Source organism: Alosa alosa, chromosome 7 (genome assembly GCF_017589495.1).
Source record: "Alosa alosa isolate M-15738 ecotype Scorff River chromosome 7, AALO_Geno_1.1, whole genome shotgun sequence".
In the NCBI taxonomy this organism is placed as follows: domain Eukaryota; kingdom Metazoa; phylum Chordata; class Actinopteri; order Clupeiformes; family Clupeidae; genus Alosa; species Alosa alosa.
The window spans coordinates 16255647-16277100 of NC_063195.1; the positions used below are offsets into that span (position 1 = coordinate 16255647).

Below are 21454 nucleotides of genomic sequence, written 5' to 3' on the forward strand. Positions count from 1 at the left end.
GAGAGGTTAGGAGAGAAGCTAAAGTGGGAGGATGCAGGAGGGATGAGGAAGGATGCAGTCGTCATTGCCAGGCTCAGAATTGGGCATACACTGCTGAACAGCACCCAGTGTAGGGTTGGTAGAGCAGAGACAGGATATTGCTTGTGGTGTCCAGACCAAGAGGAGACAGTGCAACATGTATTGCTTGTTTGTCCTAGGTACCAGAGTCACAGGGAGCAGTGGAAAGATCAATTACAAAGAGCTGGATGCTCAGGCTTTAATCTAGCTGCAGTTCTGGGATCTGGAGTAAGGCCAGCAGAACTGATCAGGTTCCTCAAGAGTGCAGGGCTATATGCAATAATATGAATATCTCTTCTGATTATTATTTCCTTTCTTTATTTTATTCTTATTTTCTTTATGTGTGGGAGTATGTATGTGTATGTATGTGTATATGTATATGTTCTCCTTTCTGCTTTTATTGATTTATTATTGCTGAGACGCCATAACATGCAGTGGCAATATGTTGATCTGCAGGTGGCGGTATGTGCCTGTAGGTGTAACCCGCCATTAAACCGAAAGAAGAAGAAGATATCACATCAACATGTCAGCCGGAGGGGTACCAGAAAATGTCTAATAAGGGGAGAACTGCCACTCTCGGAAAACTTCCGGTTTCTGGACTGGTTGCAGTTCCTTAAAGGTGTTCTAAGCCATTTGTTACCACGGGTGGGTCGCAGGAGATTTCATTTGGGTCGCCAGTATAGTCACGATTTATGTCGTGTAATAGCTAAATACCATTCAGCCAGGAAAGCTAGCAGCTTTCTATTAGGATCTAGTTCGTTTATCACAGTCATATCTATCTGTAAATTTGTACAAGTATGTAGAATAGCCTAAAACAGTGACTCAAACTGAGCAAACACGTTGCAGGGAGATGCCAGCCATGGATATCTCACTCGCAAAATGAAACAATATTTCTGTGGGCCGCCTGGCATGGACCTCGCAGACAATGAATCAGTCATGAATCAGCCTATCTTTGCATTAACAATAACAGACACCAGCTCTTCAATTTGGCAGATTAAAAACTAATGTGTTTTTTGAAATCGCAAAGACCGCGCTGTCAACAATTTGCGTCAAAAGCTGATAGTTTCGATATGCCTTTTCTCTTTACAGTTAGCAGCCTCCTCACATTCTTCCTTAGGGCTGAGCTACACCAGGCGCGTAACTGAAGCGTTCCGTTCGCGACGCGTAAAATCCATTTTTAAAGACTTGTCTATTTTTTACGCAAACGGAGCGCTTCAGTTACGCGCCTGGTGTAGCTCATACCTAAACCTCACATTGCTGGTATTGTAGCATAGGGCATGGTGCCAAAAAGCAAAGATATTCTACAAGGTAGTGTGCAAAAGTGGACCACATAAACAATACAACATTATAAAACATTTTTAGGCTGATGATTGATGGGCAATTCCACGGAAAATTGACTTTTTGTGACATCCATAACGCCAGTGAAATGCCTTGGCATTTGTATGATGTGAATGATAACATTCATTTTTGTGCATTTTTTCTCATGTAATGATAGTTTAACACACTTTTTTGACTGTAACACAAGATGACTTACTCCACAGTTTACATTAAGCCATTTCCACTTCAAGGTAAGCAAAACAGTTTTCACTGGATGGCCACACATAGACCTGTGAGGTTCTATATGAGTATATATATAATCGCTTAATCATGCCATAGCTGATTTTAACCTTAGACTGTATAAAATAGGTTTTAAGTCTACATTGGATGGTTACATTTTTTTATGACTTATAATCCAGTTCTCAAAGGAGAATGTGAATTAGATTACTTCCAGAACCTGAGTGGGCTGTGACTGTTAAGGTCTTGGTATGAATGGCTCCCTGCAAAGTTCCCTTGTTATACACATAGCATAACACTGTTTGAGTATGTACAGGCTATATTTTGCTTCCATTTTGGTAAATCAAAAAGAAAAGCCAAATGAATTTACACAAATACTGACAAATTGCCAAGTTATCTCATTTAATAACTTTGTGTGTACTTCTGTGAAAAAGTTTAAACACCTGTCAACGGCAAAAAGCCTGTAAATTCAGAGCATCCGATGAGATGTCATCTCCATAATATATAGTAGAATTTGATAAAAAATAATATGAAATCCATTTAAAAAATAGTATTTATGACAAATGATGAAGGAAAGCAAGTTTTTATCAGTTAGATGTATCAAATGAGAAATGGAAAAGTTAACCAATTTGATTATTTTTATACCTTAATAGGGCAACGTATCCCAGGAGATACAACTCATGAAATCCAAAATATCCAAAATATTTCAAAAATGAGTGTGGAAATGTTTTCCTTAGGTGCAAATGAGACAGAATGTAACATAAAATGATTTACTACTATTTTTTTACTCTTGCCTGTTTAAGGGTTAATACTTCAATATCAATATACTATCAATTCATGCCTATTAGTGTGCTTGAGTGTAGGCCTAGCCTGCTCTGCCAGTTCTTGTCTACACCCATTCAGAGCACAAAGTGCAGAGATCTCTGTTAAATCAAGTTTAATAGACTTTTACATAGCTAGTACCAGCTGAAGTCTGTAAGGCCTTCCATAGGTTAAAAAAAAGGATCAGATAGACAAACAGACAGGTGAGTGTGTGTGTGTGTGTGTGTTCACCACATATGCTAAGATCTTGGTTCTATTAGAGTTAGGAATGTGAATTGTAGCTACGTATTTATGATCCTCAAACCCTTCTGACCATCTCAGGTTCTTTTTTTTAGCATTTTTGAGCATTCCAGTCTGGAGAAAATCAACCTTATATCAGGTGTGCGCCTGTTATTTATTCTGCTGCTGTTGGCCAGTTGCTACGTATGCTCATCAATATGTCAATGACATGCCTCTTTATGCAGACAGGAGTCGATCTCCATTTTGCGCCTATAGACATGAACTACAACAAACTATCTTGCTCCGCCATATAATGTCTTTGGGCCTACTTTGGGTCGATGCCCTTGTTTTTTCTTATTGTGAACCAAAAACATAGCAGAGTTATTATAAGTTATAAGACAGTGTTGAGGAATGGAGGTACGCTATAGGCTAATGTTTACTAATGGCCACACTGTTTTAATGAAATGAATGACAATGAAAAATAGGTGAATTTGTGTTTCCTGTACTTTAGGCTGCGGTTAGCTTTTTTTGCTGTTTTTATATTAACTCATTGAATGTCAAGCTGTTTTCGGAAGCTTTGTCCTAGAGTGCCAGCAATCTATACCATTGTTGATGATTTTTGTACAGCCACAGCAAATTCTCTGTTATAGCTATGAACACATTAAAAGGTGAGACTTTAAGCTCTCAGTGGGTGCAAACCGTGTATTTCTACACGCCTCTGTTCCTAAGAAATCCCAAGCTTAACAGTGGCTAGTTTTCATCAAGAAAAGATATAACGTCTTTCATGAAATATGAAGTGTTGCCTGTAAACTTTCCGGGAAGTGATCAGCAAGACCTGGCGAGACTGCCACCTAGTGATAGACCCACGAAAATGGCCTGGTTTTGAGCTGACGTGCAAGCGTCACTGATTCGACCCAAAGCGGCAACCGAGTTATGATAAAATGTCCAGATTGTGCGTTTTCATGAGTTTTCGATCGTCATATATTTCATTTCCATTCATCACAGAGTTCCCAAAATCACATATAAGGTGTGTTAGAGTGTCTAGTTTTGTAATTTAAAAAAAAAAGCTAAAAACGTAATATTTCGTTTTTGGCACTCAACGCATGGGAAGGAAAAACGTAATATTACGTTTTTGGCACTCAATGAGTTAACCAATGTGGATAGATAACCTATGAATTTTCGTATTGTTATGTTATTTCTGCATTACAAAAATACAGTTTTAAGTATTCATCAGAACTCCACCCTCTGTGTCTTTCTTAACGTCAACTAATTAACAAATCGACTAGTTCATAAAAATGAACAGTTTTGTTGTATTCCATTAGCCTGGCTAACGTTAGACTTCATCTCATTGAGATGGGGTCTGGGAACTAGACATTCATTTTCTCGTATTTAAAACGTGGTTTACGAATGCCCAGAGCCGTTTATTGGACATCACGAATGTCTATCAAATGCGTCTGTGCGTAGCTCATAACGGCCCGATTGTGTCGTCATTGTCTTGCTCCCTCCCTCCGTTCTGTGATTGGTTCCTTCGTTGAGGTGAAAACGAAGTCCATAGAATCCAGGCTGCCTAGCAGCGTGAATAAAATCGCGCGCGTAAGGCAGCATGGGAAAACCCAGGCTAGTATTCCCTCAACTTTTGACAACATTTCTCCCAAATTTCAAATTGCGATTCAACCAATCATAATCAAGGATCAGAACTAAATGTTTTAGAATGTTCCATAATGTTACTGATTGAAGAACTATTTCTTTAGGCCCAATTCCCATTGTAGCATAGTCAGCACTCCTATACGGGTCAAGGCCCTAAAAATTGCCCACCACCTATATTGATGTTTTTTTTCTTCAGGAGCATGCCTAAGCTGCTGCAATGGATTCCCCCCCGAGCAATCAGAAGGCATCCAGCAGAGAAGAAGGAGGGACTATGGATCCTAGAGGGTCCATCAACTTGCCCTACCCACAGGGATCTGCAGACACACCTCAAACCTCTATTACGGCTCAAACATGTGGGGTGGTCAATGCATCGCAGTCCACCATTACGGCTCAAACGCATGGGGTGGTCAATGCGCCGCAGATTGCACACAGTCATATTGAGGGAGCTGTCACATTTAATATGGTGACACACATGCATAACACAGGTATGTAACATATCTTAGTACAACCAATTGAAATGGATTGTGCACATCATGTGTGATGGTGATGGATTGTGCACTTCAAGCTTCCAATAAGCTGTCAAAACGCCTGACAAAAAAAAAATTCAAAATGTGTTTGATGTTCAGAGATGTCAGAGAGAATTTATGAATGACTGATTATTTTTCAGGAAATGCAAGAGAGGATGATTTCGACAGAGGACATGGGGCTGTTAAAGGAGGTATGGAAAGCTTTAATTTCCATACAGTCATACCAAACTTACCTCCACAATTATTGGCACTGTTGGTGAAAATGAGTAAAAGGGCTTTTTTTGTTAAATTCAGCTATTGGTGAATTTGCATAACCCGGCCCAGCCTGTGCAATTTGCATAACCTTATCCAACTTTTAATTTCATGTAACTTTATTTCAAAAAAACAAAAAAAACAACCCCTCAACAAATGACTATTTTTAACACAATCCCTCATGACACTTCTAGAAAAAGAAAAGAAAGAAAGAAAATGTTGTGATTTATATTGTATATATGTATATAAGTCTCATATTTTGTAATATAACCTGACTCAACCTGATTCAACTGAAGATGCATTGGGTTGTTTTTTTGTTGTTTAGATGCCAGTGTGCATAAAGTGTCTTCCAAACTAAAGTCTAACCTGAAGTTGAAGTTTGAGAATATATTTGAGGGCCTTGCCAAACGTGGAAACCCAACACTGCTGAATCGGATGTTCACAGAGGTCTACATCACAGAGGGAGAGAAGGAAGTTGTTATTGGTGAGCATATCTATTTCCAGATGATTGATGGAAAGAGACCAACAGGCTTTTCCAGAGAAAATGGTCGTCTTGTGATTTACTATGAAAATAGCATGAGGATGCTGAACACAGCACCTATAGATCAAAGCTATTACCAGATGGTTCCTAAAGGAAGACAATGTGAGAATTTTAAAAGTCCTTTTCATTCAGCGACAGACAACTTGAGTGAGCATGAAGTATGGCAGCTGAACACAGCATCCAGGCATCAAACCTGTCATGAACCTGCTATCAACTGCAATGACATCTTCAAGCCTCTGCCTGGTCAGGATGTGCACATCAGAACTGTGCTAACAAAGGGTGTGGCAGGGATTGGAAAAACGGTCTCTGTTCAGAAGTTCATTTTAGATTGGGCAGAAGAGAAGGCCAATCAGGATGTGGATTTAATTTTTGTTCTTCCTTTCCGTGAGCTGAATCATTTTCAAAACAGCAAGTTAAGTCTTCATGAGCTGCTTGAGATCTTCCACCCTGAGCTGAAAGACATGAAAGACATGAACAAGTACGGTGAGGCCAAAATAGTTGTCATATTTGATGGTCTGGATGAAAGTTATTTACCTTTAAGCTTTCAGAGAAACAGGATTGTTGCAGACGTTGCAAAGAGATCATCGCTGGATAAGTTGCTGATTAATCTCTTCAAAGGTAATCTACTTCCGTCTGCCCACATTTGGATAACATCACGCCCGGCTGCTGTTCACCGGATTCGGTCTGACTGTCTTCATCGAGTAACGGAAATACGCGGCTTTAATGACCAACAGAAGGAGGAATACTTCAGAAAGAGGGTTTCAGATGAGATGCAAGCTGACACAATCATCTCACACCTCAGAGCATCAAAGAGCCTTCACACCATGTGCCACATTCCAGTGTTCTGTTGGATTGCCTCCACGGTTCTTGGAGGAATGCAAAGTGATACGATCGGAGGAAACCTTTCATACACATTGACAGGAATGTACACTCGTTTCCTGCTCATCCAAACAAATGTGAAGAACCAGAAGTACTATGACAAAGATGAGCGGGACTCAAGGGAATTGTCTTCATCCGATGTCCAAATCCTGCTCCAGATTGGCAAACTAGCCTTTGAAAACCTAGAGAAGAGCAAACTCATATTCTCTGAAAGAGACCTGAAAAGATATGGATTGAACACTGTGGAAATATCAGTCCACTCAGGACTTTTCACAGAGATTCTCAAAAAAGAAGATCCCATGTTTGAAGGGCAGTGGTACAGCTTCGTACACCTGAGCATACAGGAGTTTCTCGCAGCTGTCTATGTGTTCCTTTCATTTGTCCGAGAGCGAGTGGATGTGCCCCAACTAAATGCAAAAAAAGGTGTCACTTCTCAAAACTCTAGTTTTGACAAAAACTGGCTGCGAGATTCAATGCAACCTTGTGAGAAATCTGGAAAATCACTACTTACCCGTGAGCAGTACCAATCCTATGTACTAGACGACTCTGACTGTGATTCAGAGGATGAGCCGTTGAAGAAGTCAGCCATCCAGGATGAAATGCAACAACAGCACACACCCCAAGACTTCTCCACACTACATGAGTGGCACAGGGTTGCTGTGGACAAGTCGTTGAAGAGCAAGAATGGGCATTTGGACCTCTTTCTACAGTTCCTCCTTGGGCTTTCACTGGGGGCCAATTACAGCCTCTTTAGATGCCTGTGCTTACCAACTGGGATCTTTCAGGAGGATATCTGGAAAACCACAGAGTACATCAAACACAAGCTCAGATTGGAAGACCAGAGGAAATGCCCTACACCTGAAAGATGCATTAACCTACTCAACTGTCTCACTGAGGTCGGCGACACCACAGTGACCGGGGAGATCCAGTCATACATCATGTCCAAGAATGTTCCAGAGAAGAAACTGACTACAGCTCAGTGTTCTGCCTTGGCCTACATGATGTTGACGTCCAAAAATGTTTTGGATGAGTTTGACTTGAAGAAGTACAGGACCTCTGCAGGAGGTCGCAGAAGACTGGTTCCACTGGTTAGGTGCTGCAGAAAAGCACTGTGAGTATAAAAATGATACTACAACAACAACCATAGCACCCACGGTACGGCATATGCTACAGAACAAACTACCTCTTGTGTTTAATTGTAGATTAAATATGGGTGTCACCTAGCCTGACGTGTCATACAGTACTCAGATTCTAGGCACCTAAATGCACAAATAAATGAATAAATAAATATTTTCCCCCCTGCAGACTTGCCAATTGTCAACTCACGCGAAATTGCTTTGAGACAATCTCCTCAGTGCTTCAGACTTCTGACTCCCTCCTCAGAGAGCTGGACTTGAGCCACAACTTCCTGGTTCCACAGACATTGGAGACACTCTGTGCTGGTCTAGTCAGTCCCCACTGCAACCTGGACTCTCTGAACCTCAGCTGCATCAACCTGGAATACACGGGTTCGATACTGCTGAAGGCGGCATTGCTGGGACCTCATCACCAGCCCAGCTGTCTGAGGTGAGGAATACTCTCCAAACTCAAAAGGAATGCTCAAGTGGGCAAGGGTTACAGGCCTGGTATAGTCCTGCATCTGTGTCCCATGCAACAAGAACAATGCAGGGGTGTTGTGTGCTTCCCACCACAAATCTTGAGGTGTGAGCATCAAGCTAAACTTGGTTATTATAGCACCCCCTATTGACAGATATAAGTGATTTTAGGTCTGTGAGATCATGTCCTGATTTGGGACATGATTCACTGATGGTGAAAACATTGTCTATTGTTGCAAAAACAATAGGCATATTTCCTCTGCTTGGACCCTTAAGAATAATCCTTACAAACACAATAGGGATCCAGCATCTTTTCTGCTTGGACTCCTTAAAAAGCTAGCTAGGTGCTACTGAGCTAATTGGAAGAATAGACATTGTAGTAGTAGTAGGCTTGTAGTAGTTGGGCCCAGAACTTGGACTCACACCTTAATTTTAAGAACTTGTGACCTGACTCGGACTTGAGCACCAATGACTTGGATTTGGACTTTGAGTTGTGCATTGACTGCATTAGGACTCGTAAATTGTAAACTTCAGTGAAGTTTCCATTTAAAACAATCACAGTACATGTCAGTTCAGTCAACTTCATTTAAAGCTGTTTTATGCTTCTGCGTAACTCAAGACATATTTTGGTTACAATGACAGGGTTATCCATTTGTTAAGTCTCTATTTGTCAGTAATGTTTTGAAATCAGCACTTCGACAGCAATCAGTACTTTGTGAGCAGTTGTGGGAAAGTTAACTTTCACGATATAGCATAAACTGGCTGGCAGACACCTTTCAATTTACCTCAGACATATTTTCTGGCAAGCAAGAAAGCAAGAAAAGGCCAAACAAATAAGATTCATATTCAAAAAAATGTAAAATTCAAAAGGGTCATGCCTACACCGAGACAAGGGGATGGGCATTGCGTGGAGTTGACGCAGACGCATAAAACGGCCTTTATTCACAAACCAGCTTACTGAATGAGTACTACCTACTCACTAAAGCTCCATTTTGTAGCCTACTTGGCAATAGACTCACTGGACAAACATGCTCAAATCTTACATTTTGTTTGCTGGCTCCCTTCCTGGGACTTGCAACTGTGCATAGGATCCACATGAAAAGGGCATATGCAAGAAACACAGAAAGTACATGCGCACAAAGATATTCTGATTGATAAGGCTGTGTGAATGCATGCCCTACACCAATGTTTTTTTAATCGTGTTAATTAAGTGCCACCATAGATCCTCTATTTCACACGTCACTGTTGTTGTTAGCAATGAGGTAAGATATGCTCTATGCTTTAAAATCTTTGGCTGCTACTATTTTGACCCTTTGATGCACCTTTACACCATTACTTGTCACCAAGTTGCCACAGGTAGGCCTACCTCCTGCTGCTGCAGTCATGGGATAAACAGCAACACAGTTCTGAATGAATGATGCATTTTACTTACAAAAAAACCCTCCCAGATAGCTCAGTCGACAGGTCAATGTCATTTGAGTCAGATTGGACTCGACTCAGACTCAAGGTTTAGTGACTTGACTATAACACTGGTAGGTAGTAATTGTTCCTTTCATTCTCCTGTCAGAATGAGCATGTGTGATTTTCCCATAGACTCAACGGATGTTATCTGGAAGACGACTGCAGTGAGTTTATACTCACAGCTCTTCAATCAGAGAAATCCAGACTGACCCTACTGGATCTCTCCTATAACAGCCTGACAGATTCTGGAATCATACAGATCCTGATTGGACTTGCAAATCCAAACTGTAAACTTTACACACTGAGGTAAATGATTCACTGTAATTGATACATGGGTAAAATCTAAGTCTCTATACATATCCCTGTGTCTTTCTATATAATATTGTGTTTTTTTTACTGTTATGTAGTATGTTATGTATCTAAAAACATTTGTCTCTCTAAATAATCTGCATATCTGGATAGCCCTGACCGTCTATTTAGTCATCCGACATTCTACATGCTCAAATTTGTAGGAGCCCAATTTTCGTTTTTTTGTTCCTGTAAAGTTTTCTTGTCTCTGAGCAGGTTGGGAGGCTGTGCGATTACTAAGGTATCCTGTGAGGTGCTGGGTTCTGTTCTACAGTTCTCCACCCTCAGAGAACTAGACCTGAGTGGCAGTGGAGTGGGAAATGAGGGGGTGAAACGCATCTTTTCCAGAACGTCGACTCAGCTGGGAACATTGAGGTGGGTTTCATATTGCTGTGCATGAATGTTTGACCATTGCTCTCCAATGCACAATATTTATGCATTTACATTCTGATCGATGTTAAAATGCAGTTGCGTAAAATTCAGGATAGGTTGGATATATTACAAATATAAATTAAACACAGAAGACTAACAGATGAACACTTTTCATTCCTATTACTGTGTTATTTACAGTGATTATATATGTATTAGTGTTGATATTTATGCTTATGCATTTGTTTTGTCTTTAAAAAAAACTTGCGAAAGATTTTAAACAACAAAAACGTATTTATTTTAAAAATGAAGGTGTCAATAATTAAGGATGATAATTTTGTCTCATAACAATTGCTAATGTGTTTTTGGTTGATAATTCAGCATGATATATTAAAGTGCAATACAACAGTCTAAATATTGATTAAGTGTTATGGACGACAATGTAAACCACCAATATTTCAGTATCCTAAATCATTGGACCCTGTTGTCTTTTTCCCTCTTTTAGACTAAGGGAATGTGGTCTATCAGACGGTGCTTGTGATGTGCTGGGAAACACTCTGAGTTCCTCTGGGCTGAAGGAGTTAGAGCTGCGAGACAACAACATCAGGGATTCAGGAGTGAAGCTGCTCTGTGTTGGCCTGGCAAAGCCAACCTGCATCCTGCAGTCCTTAGGGTAGAAAAAAACACAACATTGAACAAATTTCAAATTGTATTTTTATAACATAATCAGATTAAATTATAACATAAAGCAGCTTGGCACAACACTTACAATTCAGTTCATACACGGGAGGCCCTTTAGCCAGCTCATATATTTGACCCCGTAGAGGGTCAACTGTCGTTACGGCATCTTCTGTTACATTCTGCTCCTTCCGTGTTCACTTTGACACTGACACTGAATATCCTGTTTACGCCCAACAAGGCAAGTCTTTATTCAACATTGACACACACATAAATCACTCAGCATCGTGACATGCTCATTCACTAGCCTAGAAATCCAGACCCAAATCCAAAAGATTAAGGGTCTGGCTAAGAGTAATGAAAATGGCCCAACTCGAGGGGCGGCACCAAGCATGCATTTGAAACTCTCACTGCACGCAGTTGGATAACACTATGACCAATGTTTACTGGCTGATTCTGGACTACGACGCAAATGTGTGACACTATGACCAATGTTGTGATTGGTGCAGCTCGGCTCCAGGGCATAGGTAATGAGCATCGTTACTCATCGCCCGAGTGACTCGCTGAGCAAATTCAAATTGTGCTCGCGTAAACTCTGGATTTCCAGGGTACTCATTCGCTAGGTGCAACACCCAACCCGTGTAAACGGGTACACTAAAAATAGCCACTACAACACACCTGACGCTCCACTGGAAGCAAATGTGCTGACTATAGGACCTTCTGTGCATAAATTGAATTTACCTTAAAATTAGTAGAGGGTTACTATGGACTTTGAACATGTGCATTTACATTCGATTATGCATTACTCCCTTGTTGCTAGGCTCTCTGGCTGTCTGATCACTAAAGAAGGATGCAGATATCTGGCTTCTGCCCTCAAAGCAAATCCATCTCACCTGCAAGTGCTGGACCTCAGCTACAACCACCCAGGGGAGTCTGGAGTGGCAATTCTTTCAGAAGCACTGGAGGATCCCAACTACAAACTGGCAACACTGAAGTAAGCAAACATTTCAGTATATTTTAGTACAGGCTTATTGGATCAAGCGCTAATGATGACTTAGTTCTGCATGGTGTAGCCCTCCTTCTCTCTCAACTATTTGACAAGGTTTTTGTTATGTGATTGGTTGAAGCATCAAATTGTTTTCACTAAGTATATATACTCTTTTGATCCTGTGAGGGAAATTTGGTCTCTGCATTTATCCCAATCCGTGAATTAGTGAAACACACTCAGCACACAGTGAGGTGAAGCACACACTAATCCGACGCAGTGAGCTGCCTGCAACAACAGCGGCGCTCGGGGAGCAGTGAGGGGTTAGGTGCCTTGCTCAACGGCACTTCAGCCGCTTCCTATTGGTCGGGGTTCGAACCGGCAACCCTCCGGTTACAAGTCTGAAGCGCTAACCAGTATGCCACGGCTGCCCCCAGAAAATGTCCTTGTGTTAGGGCAATGTATTCAGTGCTGGACAGACCTTTCTGACATTTATGAGCTCTCTCTCTTTTCGTGTGTGTGTGTGTGTGTGTGTGTGTCTGTGTGATTACCTACAGTTCAAGAGATGGTGGTCTGCACAGGATCAAGCCCATGCTGAGGAAATGTAAGTGTTTCCAGTGTGCTTATAACATTTCTTTGACAATCTTTTTAGTTGGTTGTAGGCTGTATTCAATAAATACAATATAGAACAGGTCTGCATCTGACCGAAGCCGTGATTTTCATCTTGTTTATGTGGGTAATGTTGGTTTGCATTTGAGGCTTCTAGAAGTGACCTTAGCATTGCAGGAAGTTACAGAATAAGTCCAAGATCTAACTAAAGCTAAGTTAAAAATGAGCCTAAATCAGTTAGTTAATTTAATACCATGAGGAAGATCCAAAGCACAAACATCGGTGGGTAAGCTCAATGGGACTCATTGGCCGATATCTTTTCACAGTGTAGGCTACTCAGACAATGGAGAGTTTGCGGATCGTGAGGAGATATTTGCTAAATGTTATAAAAAGTGTTGCAAGTTAAAACTCGCTTAGCATTGCTTAAAACACTGCTTGGTTGAATTTCCTATTTGTTGCACAAAAATAGGCCTAGTCTAGTTCCAGTTTTTGGCCACATTTTGTAAACTAACTATTACTACTAAATTATTCACCAAACTCATTACAACGTTTAAATCAACTGTCACGTAGCATCAGAATTAGCGATCTGACAGAGAGCCACATTGTAACATATGACTGACCTGGCAATGCAGTAGGCTAGGTAAAAAAGTTATTTTACAAACTTAAGGCTCAACAGAATTCTGGGATGTGCGTGTGCTCATCACTGTATTTTTTTACAGTCTATGGTGCTCACTTGACAGTGAGAGAGATCGAACTAACCACTGGCCTTTGGCAACCATCTATTTAGTACTAGTTACGGCAGTTTGTCCTGTAAGTTCAGAAATTGTCAATATGTTGCGGAAAGAAGCAGTTCTACAAACAAGACAGTTTTAGCGGTCAAAAGGTGGAAAATTATAGCAGCAAATTAACACGATGCAAATGTGTCAATAATGGTATAAGCAGGGCAATGGACCCCACGGTGTTCGGGTATCAGAAGAATAATGCACTCGGCCACTCTCCTGCGCGTTGCGGCTGCATTGCCACCTTGAATGTCCATTATTTTTCTGATAGCCAAACGCTGTGTCGTCCATTATCCCTTAATTACCCTACCTTTAAAAGAGGTATACAATTTGAGTTGTCTTGAATGCACCGTTCCACCATGATCATTTTAGTGGATATCAGGGAAGCACATACCACAGGTGTTTTTGACATTATGTGAAAAGGGTTATACTTTGAGGCTTTTTGCCTTTATTTGGATAGGACAGTGAAGTGTGACTGGAAGGAAGTGGGAGAGAGCGAGATGGAGTGGGATCCGGGAACGACCGAACCTTAGTCTCTGTGGGCACCTGGACCCGTACATGGCCCCAGTTGCTAGTTCTAGGTCATTTGAAGTAGGACATCACCAACATATTATCAGTTAAAAGGCTCGGTGCATTTTGCCAGTGTCAAATGTGCTGATGTTGATGTTTGATAAGCAATCAAAAGTGATCAAATAAAGAGAGAGAGAACAATAACAGTACATTTGATTGTAAATGTTTATTTTTAGCTTAAGTGAATGTTTCATGTTTGAATCTCTCACTGACATCACACTGTGCGTTATGCTGGTGCTGATAAGAAAGCAAAGGGTTACCTTCCCTATCATGTTTAGATACCTCTTTTTTTACGTTTGACATATTCTGTTATTTGTAGATGCTCATGTCCTCACCCTGGACCCAAACACACAGGATCAATCAACTCGCTTTTTCTTGTCTGAGGACAAGCGGAGGGCATATATGGATTTTCCAGACGTGGCAGACGTGAGATTTCATTCATATTGTCGAACCTGGTTTGGGGTGAGCTGCTGTGAAGGCCTTACAGGAGGGCGCTTCTACTGGGAGGTGGAGTGGAGGGAGGAGGTTGTGATCGGTGTGAAGTACAAGGGGAAAGACTCCAGGTACCACAAGGAGTCCTGGAGCCTCTACTGCAACTCCTGTACCGCTCACTACGAGGCGAGCCACAACAACAGCTTCTTCAGGATCGCCATGGCCGACGGAGAGTACAGACGTGTAGGGGTGTGTCTCGATTGGCCGGCCGGCACGCTGTCTTTCTATTTAGCAGCTTCTGATAGGCTTAGACACCTTCACACTTTCCACAGTGACTTCTCTAAGCCTCTGTACCCTGAGTTTTATCTAAATGACACTTGGCGGTCATCTGTCAAGATTGTTACCCTGTGAGTTTATTTATATCCTTGTACACAACTGGTCGGAATTATTGGATATTAACGACTTCACAGCTAACAGCAGTGGTTGGAATCCATCTGTCAGAATTGTCACCCTGTGATGTACTGTGTGATTTTTTTCTTGATTTTGTATTTTATGATTTAATGATTTATGACCCTTAGGATTAGGTTTTATGTGTGACATGTCTTACTGCATTTACATTACATTTACATCTGTTCATTTAGTAGACGCTACTACTAGTATAAGTGACCTACATATGTCAATTATATTACAAGGACCATTGTCCCTGGAGAAACTCTGTGTCTTGTTCAAGGGCAAAACGAAAGCCCTGGAACCCACAACTTTTCAGGCTACCACCACCCACCTTACTAAAGAGTTTTTTTTTTAATGATTTATGTTCCTTAGAGTTTGGTTTTATGTGTGATGTGCTTTACATTCACTTTTATCCAAAGCGACTTACATATGTCATTTGTATTACAAGGGCCATTGAGCAACTCGATGTTAAGTGCCTTGCTCAAGGGCACAACGATGGAGACCTATGAACCTACAACTTTTCAGGCTACTGCATGCAAGCCCAGCTCCTAGCCACTATGCTACCACTGCAAAGAGTTTCGACTTTACCCAAACCATGTCTTGTGAGGATCCCCAAGGGAAACGTTCTTATAGCCTACACGAGGAGGCAGAATCTATGTTTCTGGGATTGATTATTTTTACGTTTGCATAGGTTGCCTATGTAAAGCACACTGAAATGCCTCTGTGTTTGGAATGCTCTAAATAAACTTGTCTTGCCTTGCCTAGGTTTGAGTATGTGTTGAGTCAGATTTTCAACGGAAACAAAACTCATACACACAACACACTACTCATATACAAACACACATATACACACTCCCCCTCTCCCTCACACATGTTCCCAATCTCTCTCCCTCACTCACACATATAGTCTCTCTGCCTCACTCACACACGGTTTCTCCCTCTCTCCCTCCCTCCCTCAAGTAATACTCATACAGTACCAGATGGTGTACTCTCATACACTTACTGTACAGTACATTAATAATAATAATAAAAATAATAATAATAATAGCTTTATTGTCCACACGAGTGGAAATTTGTCTTTGACTCCACAGGTGGGTTTCTAAAATACGGAAGAGGATATCTTGCATGGAGTATTGTGAATTGAGTAGTGATATTGCACTTGGTATGAATGACTTTGTAGATGTTTTTGGTTGCTATTGCAGCTGTGTTCCTCCTTCCTGATGGCAATTTCCTGAATTCTGTAAACAGAGGATGCACTAGGTCAGACACAATGTGCTGGGCTTACGTCTCATATGTCTGCCAATTGTCTCTGGCCTTTACCAACTATTTTACTGCCCAGCTTAACAATTCTGGATAGCTTGTTTCTGTTCTTAACCCCCAGGTTTCCAAACCAAGTATACATATCAAATGTCAGCACACTCTCAATCAAACTCCTATACACAGTCTCTAAAATTTCCTTGCTGACCCCATATGAGTTCAACTTCCTAAGTAGACATAAATGCTGCATTGCCTTTTTTAAAATTTACTGTTTTTAGTAAAACTTAGAGTGGAGTCAAAGAATGTTCCTAAATATTTGAACTCCTCTACTTCCTCTACATGTTGGTCATTTTTTCTGTTTCATTATCACCATCTCTTTAGTCTTCCCCTCATTAATAAAGAGAGCACTGTCATGGCACCAGTTAATAAGCTCTTCAATACAGTTAAAATATGCGGATTGGTTGACTGTATTCCCTGCCTGCATTAAACCAACCACAACCATATTATCAGCATACTTATACAAGTGACAGGTACTGGTAGAGTTCATAATATGCATTTTGTTGGTGTACAAGGAAAACAAGACAGGTGAAAGAACGCCGCCTTGAGGCGCCCCAGTATTTAGGATCACTGTCTCAGAGGTAATGCCACACTTAACTTTCTGGGTTCTAAAGCTCAGCTATATCTGAAAGCTGTTTTATAGGACTAGTGATCTTGGGATGCCAAATAGTAGTGTTTGGCTGTCTTGGTCTCTGCTTGTCTATCTGTTTCTCTGTGTTGCAGAGGGCGGAGTCATGGCACAGGTGCTGCTAGTCAGCTGATCAGGTCACCTAGTCTATATAAGAGGCTACCTGGCTGGGGTTCGGTCAGCTGATCAGGTCACCTAGTCTACATAAGAGGCTACCTGGCTGATCAGGTCACCTAGTCTATATAAGAGGCTACCTGGCTGATCAGGTCACCTAGTCTATATAAGAGGCTACCTGGCTGGGGTTCGGGGTTCCCTCTCTTCATGAGAACATGCGTCGCCTTTGTCTCTCGTTTGGTTTTTGCACATTATTCTGATTTACCCTGCTCCTTTATTTTCCTCACCATTTCACTAATGACTGGTAAGGACTAAGGACTGCTAATTTAACTGCTTCTGCACATGAAAAATGTCAATTGTGCATGAAAATAATGAATTATTGCAAAAGCAAATTGGGCAGTGGATATGTTAGGCTACAAACTATGTACGCATGCTTTCTGTATGAAATGTTCTTCGTAAATAAAATAATCTTAGGTTTATGTGCAGTCATCCGACAGCATGTTGCAATTGTGAAAGACATGAAATGAAGTTGATAGGGCTACATGATGCTTAGCAGTGTTACATCGAGAGGTGGCGCCAGATATCTATAACTAGAATTGATGTGTAGGTTGAGAATGAACAGGATGGGCACGCACACATTTGACTGAAAGTAGCCCCCACACACACACACATACACATGCAAGCAGACTGAATGAGAGGTAGTGCATGAATATTTAACAGGCTGAATGCAGCACAGTGAACCAACTCGTAGTCTAAAGGTGATGCGAGCAAATCCCCAGGTGACAAGCAGCCCCCAATCATAGCCACAACAAAAAAGGCGGGTTGCACAAAACACCGTAAGTTAAGATGTTCCTTAAATTATGATTTTTTTTTTTTTGCTCTCCCCTTCCCATTACACGCAGTTCTTTTCATTTCTTCCCCCCTTTCCCTGCACATCTCTGGCTGGTCGTGCTGAGGAGTTAGTCCTTTATCAACAGAGACCGATAAGTTGGAACAAGTGGGGCCTTTTTGGCTGATTTGTAGCCTACAGTACATTACACCTGTCTTTGTCTTCGGCCTTCCAGGGACCATCACATCAGGGTACCGCCCATATTCACCCCTGCCCGTTCCGTCTCATTTGTGATTGGTGGCTGGCCGTTTGAGTGACGCGACAGCGTGGGCACCTGAAATTCGGTCAAGCTGCGGCACTGTGCGCTCGCTGTGACTGTCCACCCAGCTGCGCGAGATGCGGGGACAGGACATGAACGGACCGGACGGGTACTGATGAAAGGAGGGTTTGGGGATTAACATGGATGTCCCGGTGGCCTCTTTGTCACACGCACCTTCCGCATGAAGATGCGGATTCGTCGGCGTTTCACTCGAAATAGGCCTACAGGACTTTGACAGGCATCGCAACGTCGTGTCTTCTCGAATACCAGCCCTGGAATCAGTGATAAAATGTCAGATTGATACATCCGCGTTTGCCCTCTCTGTCCCTTTTTTCTCGTTCTCCTTTTTTGCCTTCGCTCTCTTTCCCTCCCCTCCCTTTCTCATTTATTTCTCGGCTGCGTCCGAAGATTCTGCTATGGTAGACACAAACGCAACGAGGAAAACCTCTGCGGTACCGGAGATTACGCCTCTGGATCGGTACGATTTCGGCCGGGCCAAGATACACGCCAGTGTTCGATGGCTGTTGGTCAAGGCCTATGGGTCTGGAGGTAAGCTAATTTGAGGCAGCATTAATGTATTACGTACGTTGTGACATCTTGAGACTGTGTGTCTACATGTATGTATGTAGCCTGGCCCGTATTGTTTGGGTGCGTCAGCGTAGTGATAAACGTGTTTAAACGAGCCTGGACACTGTGCATGGGCCAGCCGAGAGAGCGAAATGGCTGTGGTCTTGATCGGGAAGAAATATGGGTCAAGGCGGTGTTCTCATCCGAGTAACGCTCCCTCCCTCCCTTCCACGTTTCCCGGCGAGCTCTCTGCGGGGATGTTGCTGTTTATTGCGCTACCGCATCCTCCAAAACAAAAAGCTCAGGCTGCAGGGTCACCAAGCATTTTTGCAAAATCACAACAGCTAGAAATTTAGCGTCAACTCAACTGAAGACAACTTGCTTGTTTGCCTCAAGTGTACTCGACACTCACTCTGCTCGGTCCTCCCGTCTGTCAATGAAAAAGGGGACCTATTTCTGATTCTCCACCATCCATTAATATGCGTAGGGCGGCGTCACTGGGTTGGCAAAGCCGGATTTCAGACCATTTAACTGAGTGCTGTGTGTGTCTCAATGGCCCTGTTCTATCAAGCTTTCAATTCACACGCGTTTCAACTGGGTAGCGACTAGCAATCGGAGATGTCAGGTCAATGCTTTATGTAATTCGATTGTGGTAGCCTAGTAGGCTACCGCGAGTATCCTAGGCCACCGGGTTGGAGTGATGCTGGATTCGCACGCATGTGAGGTTGACGCTACGCTGCCCTTAAGATTTCCCACTAAACAAAGGTGCATTGTAAATGGCAAGGATCGGCATTTTACTAGCCTAACTGTGTATGTGTGTGGATGTATCTGTTACGCCGAATGTGTAGTCTACTTTAAGTTTTGCCAGGGGAGGGTTTTTGTCTTTGTCGATGAGGTCCCCGGTTAAGGGGATGACTTTTGCACCAATAATGACGTGATTAAGATGACGGCGTGCATGCACCTAAACCTTAGTATGGAGCACACACACACACACACACACACACAGTCGGAAAGCCCATTGTTTGTCGCCCACGCCCACTTTATGTAATTTTAATGCACCCTCGGAGTGAGAGAGAAATGATGGAAGCTGGGCACGAATTCAGTCAGTTGAGAATCGCGTTGGCGTAGCTAGGGCTAGCTCCTGTAGGCTACGTATTAAAAAGGCCTGTCAAGTAATCGCATAGCGTTTCCACGTGGCTACGTGGTGAAGCCGAGAGAGCGCATTCCCTATAGCAAAATACTAAATGGATAGAATAGCACTCATGCACTGGCGAGACTTCAACTAAGGAGAAATCTGAACTCTTTCATGTGTTTTAGGGTATCTCCCCTGTGCACGTTTAACTGTGAACATAATTGATAGGGGAAAGATCGAGTGACTTTTTACAGAGCTGATCAATAGGAGACCTCATGAGTATGTGTGTCCATGACATACAAGGACGGACCTTTGTTAACTGTGTTCACTTCCATTTCTCTCTCTCTCTCTCTCTCTCTCTCACACACACACACACACACACACACACACACACACACACACACGCACTGAATTGTCCCTCTCTCTCTTGCTCTGTCATCTGTAGGTCAGTCATTAGAGTGTGATACTCTTAGATATTAGATATTCTTTTTCATGTAGTGTAGTTTTTCGGGTCAGATAGAAAGCTGACTTTTAGCTAAGCTGACCCAGAGCTGTATATAAAGAGAGTTTGGCCAACTAGGGAATCGAATGGGCGCCATGTTGGATGCCAATATTTCTGTAAAGGCCTTTTACATATTGACAAACGTTGATGATAACATGTATATGCCTGTTATAATGGTGAAAATAGGCAATTTATTCGCCCCATAGAGTTATGCTGTTAGTCATCTGACGTTGGTATCCAACACTGCGGAGTTGGCTAAACTCTCTAAACTCTATATACAGCTCTGGGCTGACCCCCCCCCCCTCCCTCTGGCTACATAATGTACATGCAAAAGGGCACAAAAAGCACCACAGTTAAAGGAACCTCAAATAAACAACATAAGGTCACCACTCAACTCCTCCATCCTGTGTCCTCTATCATATCAGTGTTGTGGTTGTTGTCGATGATGATGATGCCATAATGACCTGTGGTTCCATGGTAGCAGTGCCAGACTCCATTGTCAAGGCGGGGATCCGGTCTCCATAACGACACTGACTGAAATGGGTTGAATGCGTTGAGGAGAGGTCATTTAGAGTGACATAAGGTCCAACCACCAGCTGTGTCACACTGTGTGTTCGTGCATTGTTTGTGTGTGTGTGTGTGTGTTTGTTTATAACGTCAATTTGTTAATTCCGCACACCCGCACATCTCTGTTTTCATGTTTTCATGTTTGTTTTTGTTTGCGAATCTGCCTTCTCAGAACATCATGTCATGTTCAGTTTCCTAGTTGGTGACCTCTCTTCATTGTGGTTTGCGTGTGTGTGTGTGTGTGTGTGTGTGTGTGAGAGAGAGAGAGAGAGAGAGATGAATCCATGTGTGTACGTGTGGTGTGCTGGCAACGCTGTTGTTGTTGATTGTGCGTTGGTGCCTTGCTGTCCTATTACAGCCTTGCTACACTGGCTCTGCTCTCTCCCATATTAAATTAGCGTAACGGCTAACTGAGTTACTATACTTTACTGCTATTACACTCACTGTTTAGTGTCCTCTCCTCTTCACCCCCTCTCTCTCTCTCTCTCTCTCTCTCTCTCTCTCTCTCTCTCTCTCTCTCTCTCTCTCTCTCTCTCTCTCTCCCTTTCTCTCTCTCCTCTCTCTCTCAGACCCAAAACTCACAAGTTTTACGTGTGTATGTGTGTGATCACATGTGAATACGTGTACATGTATGTATTCCTTAAGTGTAGCGAGTGCCAGCAAAGTCATGCTGCATCAATTATCCAATTAGGTGTGCGGAGACTGGAA

General features: G+C 42.3%; 2 protein-coding genes across 4 annotated transcripts in view; both read left to right on the top strand.

The window, feature by feature from the left end:
- Positions 1-575: 575 nt before the first annotated feature.
- Positions 576-15538, top strand: LOC125298620 (NACHT, LRR and PYD domains-containing protein 3-like). Of its 3 annotated transcripts, XM_048249424.1 has the most exons (12): positions 576-702; positions 4496-4784; positions 4967-5017; positions 5404-5562; positions 5752-7609; positions 7804-8064; positions 9687-9860; positions 10119-10277; positions 10777-10944; positions 11770-11943; positions 12492-12538; positions 14212-15538. In XM_048249424.1, exons 2-12 carry the CDS (start codon positions 4517-4519, stop codon positions 14733-14735), a joined length of 3843 nt encoding a protein of 1280 aa, XP_048105381.1. In that variant the 5' UTR covers positions 576-702; positions 4496-4516; the 3' UTR covers positions 14736-15538. The 3 variants fall into 3 exon arrangements, with proteins under 3 accessions (XP_048105381.1, XP_048105378.1, XP_048105379.1); XM_048249421.1 differs by having other exon boundaries at positions 5404-7609; XM_048249422.1 differs by having other exon boundaries at positions 576-676; positions 5404-7609.
- A 2439-nt stretch (positions 15539-17977) lies between these two features.
- LOC125298270 (calmodulin-regulated spectrin-associated protein 3) overlaps positions 17978-21454 on the top strand; it is a 41674-nt gene continuing 38197 nt past the window's right edge. The window contains 1 exon segment of the mRNA XM_048248973.1: positions 17978-18527. Within this exon segment, the coding sequence (XP_048104930.1) occupies positions 18395-18527 (133 nt within the window). The 5' untranslated portion in view covers positions 17978-18394.